At 44.2% G+C, this 7722-nt stretch overlaps 1 protein-coding gene across 1 annotated transcript in view; it reads left to right on the top strand.

The window, feature by feature from the left end:
- Window positions 1–5844: 5844 nt before the first annotated feature.
- Window positions 5845–7722, top strand: part of LOC126109900 (uridine phosphorylase 1) — a 125851-nt gene continuing 123973 nt past the window's right edge. Inside the window, exon 1 of the mRNA XM_049914989.1 lies at window positions 5845–6089. Within this exon, the coding sequence (XP_049770946.1) occupies window positions 5971–6089 (119 nt within the window). The 5' untranslated portion in view covers window positions 5845–5970. The remainder of the gene's footprint in view (window positions 6090–7722) is intronic.

The raw sequence follows: 7722 nt of genomic DNA, 5'->3' as shown, positions 1-7722 counted from the left end.
CCAGTCACGCCGTTGATTAGTAATACGGCCACGACTCCGGTCGCGCTGCTGTGCCCCGTAATAACTTTGTGCCTGATTAGGCGGGCATTCTCCTGTATTGTATTCCAACACTTGGAGAAGCGTTTTAAACGTTTCCACGTCCTCTTTGCATCGTCCCGCAAGAATGACGTGCCGCAAGTGCATCGGCAATTTGGTGATGCATATCCTAATTAGTTCCGCAGGCCCGTATGGGTCGTATAAAAATTGATTTGCCTGCAGCATGTGGTCGAATAGACGTGCAGGGCTGCCGAAACCAGACTGGTTCAAATTTGGCAGCATAATTATGCCATGTTTGACCCTATCTTGTGCCGCTTCCGACCAATAGGCGGACAGAAAGGCTTGTCGAAACTCCCGAGTGGAGTTGCAGTGACGCGCTGCCGACCTCATGCGAATCGCCGGTTCGCCTTCCAAATAGCCACACATATATTCTATCTTATGTGAACTTGCCCAGTCGGGAGGAAGACAGAACTCAAATTGCTCGAGCCATGCTCGTGGATGTATTCCTTTTTGCGAATTTCGGAATATCTCAAACTTTCTCACCGTAAGGAAATGTTTGAAATCAAATCCCCGCATTTCCTCCTGGCGAGGCCCTTGAATGTTTCTATTATTCTCATGTCTGCCCCTCAAATTACATTCTTCCCTGTCGTCAAAATCTCCCTCGTGGCCGGAGTCCCTCTCTGCACTGTTCGTACGGCTATTTTTAATGCTATTGACGAGTTCGGAATCACACGCCATGCGGTTTTCCAGATGCGCCACGCGTTCTTGCAATTCGCCTGTTACAGCTCTGTTTTGCCTGTTCACTTCGAACTGTCCCTTCTGAAATCTCAGAAGAGAACGCACTTCTTCGGTCTCTGCGGCCGCTACCGGTGTAGTATTGTTCTCGCTTTCCGTCAGCTTCATCGTGCCTACAATGTCCGCTAATGCCGCAATCTTATCATCAATTTGTCTCTTGTCCTCCGCCCCAGTCTGCTTCAATTGTTCTATTTGCTGTTCCAACGCGTGGATCGCTAAACTGTTGTCCGCTATTGTGTTTCTAACGGACGTGGGACAATGCGTTTCCGCCTCTTGGACACTCGAGAGTACCTGTTGGTGCTCCCTTTTGCATTCTTCCCTCAGCTCTAGGAAATTCCTAAGCAGCCGTTCTTCGCTTTCTTTAGATTCGGCATCGCCCCTCCGCTTGCTCTGTTCTAAGGCTTGCAGACGATCATCGATTTGTTCAAATGTACGGCCTAATTCTTTCATAATATCACTTTTTATCTCACTTGCCAGATTGTTTATTCTTTGTGAGATATCATCGGACACTCTCTGCATCGACTTGTCGACTTTATTTGTCTGCTGGATTAGTTTTTTGTCTATTTGTTCCCCTAGCTCCCGGATCGATTTTTCAGATTTCTGCGTCATTTGTTCGCCTAGCTCGCGGATCGATTTTTCGGATGATTCTTTTTGTTCTCGGAACGATTTTTCAAATGATTCTTTATTTTGTTGCAATAAGGCTTTCATGAGTTCTGCCAAATCAATTTGGTTAGTTGGAGGCAAATTAATTTGTGGCTCTGATGTGAGCCCGTTCGTCCTGTCTTGCATTTCGTCTGAAGTATTCCCCATTGCATTTTCGGAACCGCCCGACGCGTTAACATTCGAAATTAAATTATCCCCTTGGTCCATGTTGCTTAGGTTGTCGGACCGCTTACTTTTAGTTTGGTTACGTGTCTGCATTAGTGCAATTTATAACCGGTATGCGACACACTAATCAAAATAAATGTGTCCCACAAAAATTACGACAGTCACACGAAAGATACCCAACCTAGTACGCACTTTTTCACACGCAAAACAAATTTTTATCTTAGATCGAAACAGTGGAATTTACAAGCGAGGATAAAAAACACACAGACATATGAAACACACAAGTATAAAAAACAAAACAAGACAAACAACGCAACGCCGATCAACAACGCCGTGAATCTTTTGAAAGTCTGCTCGGAAACAACACAGAAGTTGTTTGAGCGCTGTAGGAAAAAAATTAAGATTATAACACGCTCGCAATCTAACGTTTCAGAGATTCCAGAGTCTAGCGGAATCACAGAACAGGGTCGCCATGTGTAACGTTGCTACTTTAATTTGGTATGCTGATGTGTAAGGTTGTAACTTTAATTTGGTATGCTGTAATCGGTGCTAATTGACAATGAAAGTGGGTTAAAAGCCGTGATCTGTCTGGGGACGTTAACCGTGGATTACTGGGCAACTGTTTTTTAGATATTTAGTCTAGGTTTACCAAGCAGACTAATATAATGATAATCTTTTAATAGTCATACAAAACCGGTAATATATATATATATATATATATATAAAAAGGAGAATTTAAATAAAAGGAAAGAAATCAGTTTATATTTGGAAATTTATTTTAAGATTGTTCATTGAAATTTCAGCATATTATACGTGAGTTATAACTGAGCTGGTGCCTTATTTACGATTGAAAAGAATGTGAGATTGTAATCTTACGGAACACATAAAATATGGAGCCAAGATTTGGAAAACTGCATACAACACTCCATTCATAAAATAACACACGAAGAACATTGAAACATAAGCAAGAAGAAATTAACCACAACCAACAGATTCAGTTTTTACCCAAAGAAATTACGTTCATACCACAATCCTGTCCGTCATGTAATTACCACACACTGGTATACTAAATTCATATTAACTCTTTGTGAAGTCTTCGCAAAAAGAATAGCTGAGGGCTACTTTGATGATTACACCACATGCTTCACGTGGTCAACTTGGTTTACACAAAGCGTACAACTCCACAATAATTTTGATAATTAAAATACATTAGATCGAAAAGCAATTGACCAAAGAAAAACCTTGAACTGGTTACTAACGTCTTACTATTAACCTGATGGGTCAAACAGTTATATAAGCACGTGGTAGTGGTCTCGCAAAGTACACCCCACGTGGGCTGAACATAAAGAAAAGTTGCTATATTGAAAATATAGTCAAGACGAGACGTTATAATCACACAAGCATTCGCATGTAAGATTGATGAACTTAGTTAGAGTTACTGATCAACACGTGGTTCCACTTTACTCACAAAGTAGTAACAAAGCAACTACCGCAAAATAATCTGAATTTAACACGAGAATTACACTCCGCTGCACTTTAAGATAGCATTAGATATTTTAGAGCTAAACCTGAAATCAAGGTGATTAAATTTTCAGTTAGGCTGAACTTAAGAAATCCATTGTCCTACGGACTTAACAGACACGCGCTTAGCCGGAGATCTTACCACTTCAGACGCTCGCCACGGCCACACTGCAACTGCCCTACTGCCGAGCGTGCTTGCTGAGGGTGGCTCACAAAGACCAACGGAAGTGGCCAGAGGGGCAGCTTCCTATACCAACATGACAACGGACGGACAGGACCATACTAAGGATAGAAACCTCTTTGCTTTTAGGAAGCGTAGCTACCTGTTCCGACGTTGGTCCTACTGTTCTCTAGCAGACAGCCTTGTCTGCTACCCTCAAGCATGCAACTAGAAATACATATGCTCATTCATCCTCTCACACAAAAGGGAAGGGGGATGACAGTATCTTATCATATACAGTATATAAAAGAAAGCGGATATAGGTTCCGTATGAGACTGTGTGACATGAATTACATATAAGAATTACATATAAACTGTGCTTTAAAGTGTAGTAGTGTGACAGATCGTTCTTGTTTATGTGTAAAAGTAACACGTTCCACTGCTCAGTCTCCTCCCAGATAGTCAGAAACGCCACAGTACATTTAGAAGAGGAATTTATTCCATAAATGGCAACAGATTTAAGAAATTAAACATGAAAGGAATCCAACAGAGACCTTTCAAAGCGCCTTATACGCCACTTCTTTCGTGGGTGAGTTACATTTACTGAAGATTTTTCCGATGAATCAGGTATCTGCTTTTCCCACTATCTGTTCTATGTGGTCATTCCACTTAAGATCGTTCTGGATAGTTAAGCCTAGATACACTAGTGGCCATTAAAATTGCTACACCACGAAGATGACGTGCTACAGGCGCAAAATTTAACCGGCAGGAAGAATATGCTGTGATATGCAAATGATTAGCTTTTCAGAGCATTCAGACAAGGTTGGCACCGGTGGGGACACCTACAACGTGCTGACATGAGGAAAGTTTCCAACCGATTTCTCATACACAAACAGCAGTTGACCGGCATTGCTTGGTGAAACGTTGTTGTGATGCCTCGTGTAAGGAGGAGAAATGCGTACTATCGCGTTTCCGACTTTGATAAAGGTCGGATTGTAGCCTATCGCGATTGCGGTTTATCGTATAGCGACATTGCTGCACGCGTTGGTCGAGATCCATGACTGTTAGCAGAATAAGGAATCGGTTGGTTCATGGGGGTAATACGGAACGCCGTGCTGGATCCCAACGGCCTCGTATCACTAGCAGTCGAGATGACAGGCATCTTATCCGCATGGCTGTAACGGATCGTGCAGCCACGTCTCGATCCCTGAGTCAACAGATGGGGACGCTTGCAAAGACAACAACCATATGCACGAACAGTTCGACGACGTTTGCAGTAGTATGGACTATCAGCTAGGAGACCATGGCTGCGGTTACCCTCGACGCTGCATCACAGACAGGAGCGCCTGCGATGGTGTACTCAACGACGAACCTGGGTGCACGAATGGCAAAACGTCACTTTTTTACGATGAATCCAGGTTCTGTTTACAGCATCATGATGGTCGCATCCGTGTTTGGCGACATCGCGGTGAACGCACATTGGAAGCGTGTATTCGTCATCGTCATACTGGCGTATCACCCGGCGTGATGTATGGGGTGCCATTGGTTACACGTCTCGGTCACCTCTTGTTCGCATTGACGGCACTTTGAACAGTAGACGTTACATTTCAGATGTGTTACGACCCGTGGCTCTACCCTTCATCCGATCCCTGGAAAACCCTACATTTCAGCAGGATCATACACGACCGCATGTTGCAGGTCCTGTACGGGCCTTTCTGGATACAGAAAATGTTCGACTGATGCCCTGGCCAGCACATTCTCCAGATCTCTCACCAACTGAAAACGACTTGTCAATGGTGGCCGAGCAACTTTCTCGCCACAATACGCCAGTCACTACTCTTGATGAACTATGGTATCGTGCTGAAGTTGCATGGGCAGCTGTACCTGTACGCGCCATGCAAGCTCTGTTTGACTCTATGCGCAGGCGTATCAAGGCCGTTATTAGGGCCAGAGGTGGTTGTTCTCGGTACTGATTTCTCAGGATCTATGCACCCAAATTGCGTGAAAATGTAAGCACATGTCAGTTCTAGTATAATATATTTGTCCAATGAATACCCGCTTATCACCTGCATTTCTTCTTGGTGTAGCAATTTTAATGGCCAGTAGTGTATTTTACAGCTGACGGTGTCTCCAGCTGTAATCTGCACTGAAAGATCGTTATGTCGTCAGGCGCACATACGTACGTATCGCGTCTGTTCTTTCGGACATGCATGTCCGACCCGACAGAACGGACACCATACCTAAATATACGAGAAATACTAAAATCGAAAGAATTCCCAAAAATAAGAAGCGCGGAGACTAGCAGGTAATGGTGTGTGCGAATGCTACGTCAGATGCCGAAATTGCGGAGTGATTGTGAGGCATTCCTTTGTGAGGCGACCGTTGGCGTGGAACGCCGGCCCAGCTGGGAGAGCTGCTGACGTAGCGGCCGGTGCGGTGGTGGGGGCAGGGGGCTCGCCAAGGGCCGGTGGTGGGGGAAGCTCGGGTAGTGTCCCGCGTGCAGTTTTTAGCCGCGGGCCTGGCGTGCTCAACGGGCGCAGTGTTGTGTGCTCCGTGCCGCAGGCAGGCAGCCGAGGGTCTTAACGTCTCGCCCCGTGTTGTGTCGTGTGTGGAAGCGCGTCCGAATCGCGATGGCTGCGACCAGGGTCGTGGGCTCTATGGCGGGGTTCGCGGGCAGCGCCGCGGCCAACGGCTTCACGCCCGAAAAGCGACAGCAACCGCAGCAGCAGGAGGAAGAAGACGGCACGAGGTGAGTTAACGCTCCATGGAGCGCTGCGCCATGCTTTCGTCGCCATGCCGTCGCGTCGGCCAGCTTACATTAGCTTTCGCTGTGACCTGCTTGTCTTCCTAAACGGAATACGCAGCGGTACTCACACGGTTGGTCTCAACGATGAGCCTACTAAAACAGTGTTGAATAATATTAATGGAGGTAATCATTTCATTGTACCAATTCCGTGCTTGCGGTTAAAATATATTCGTAGAGTAGCAATCTTAGACATGAAGTCTTCGAAGAGCTCTGGATTAAATTTAAGTAGTGGACCCCCTTCCAGCTTTCGTTCTGTATTTACAATACAAAATTATGTAAATAATATGCACCAAATTACTCACCAGAGTTTTTCCGTAATCTAAAAGAGATTTCCTGATTTTACTTTGCAATTTTAGTCTTTACGACAAAAGTTGCGTTAAATATGGCAAACTCTTGTCTATGGGACGAAAGTAAACATTAGGTTACGGTGCCGGTTACTCTGTTACCACAACAATCATAATTTGGCATCCACAGTCGTTGGCTTCACCAACTCTCAAACCGAATTATCACCTTCCAACCTAACATAGAGCTGATGCTACGCTACAAACCAATCTGTCATCACATACAGGGTGGAGGCTGGGCTGTAACATGATGATGATGATAATGATGATGATGATGATATGTACAATTATTGAGATGAAAAGGCAACGAGGAATGTTCCGGTCCTCTCTAGCTTTTTTTCTCCTTTTTCTCGTTTAATAAATGTTACTTAGAGGTTAATGCTATTTTTTTGTAAAACATCCGAAGATAGTTGGTTGGCCGAAACGCACGGAAAGGAAGTAATTAAAAATATTGTGACAAAGACGTAGGAAATTATATTCGCAGATGATTCTGCAATAAAAAAAAGTCTTTCAATATTTCTTATATCCTTAACACGTTACGGCGCAGTCGTTTTATCTTCAGTGCGTCTCATGTAGTTGTTTATCTTAAATGCACAGGGCTTCACGAACAAAACTGCCGATGAAAGGTCACGTTAAAAGAAATTAGTATTTTAATTTTGACCCAAAATGTGTTTTTGTCTTTCGAAATTTTTCGTAATACGAAATTTATAAGACCCAAAAAAGGTGATTACAGTGCCGGTTCGAAGCTCCAAGCAACCGACCCGCCGCTGGGGGCGCGAAGATGAGAGAGGTGCCCAAGAGTAAGATTTGTATACAGTGCTTTATCACAATAATTGGTTGCGGAAACTGCACGAGAGGAAAAACGGAGTGGGGGCGCCAAATGATAAGTAACATGGGTGGAAAAAATGTTCTTATGACGCACCTGCCTTGGGCCGTAAAAATACTCGTATGTCACGGTGCTCCGTAAAGACAAACGATTAATTTACGTCAATTAGAATTCTGTAGACTATCTAAATATTTAGGATACGGTCGCCAAGCAATATATCACAAATTTTAGACCCTATCGTTTGTTTTAGAAACTGTAGTCACTGCTTCGTTATAAAGGTACTTTCGAGCGCATTACCCTGTGGTGATATACTTGTGTCTTCGCCGCCAAAATCATATGTAAAATCATCAGAATGTGGTTTTTTCTCATTGCAAGAGGGGGAACGTCAACATTACTCTCGGCGTCACAA

Source organism: Schistocerca cancellata, chromosome 12 (assembly GCF_023864275.1).
Source record: "Schistocerca cancellata isolate TAMUIC-IGC-003103 chromosome 12, iqSchCanc2.1, whole genome shotgun sequence".
Classification (NCBI taxonomy): Eukaryota; Metazoa; Arthropoda; class Insecta; order Orthoptera; family Acrididae; genus Schistocerca; species Schistocerca cancellata.
This window is presented reverse-complemented; position numbering and strand designations above follow the sequence as displayed.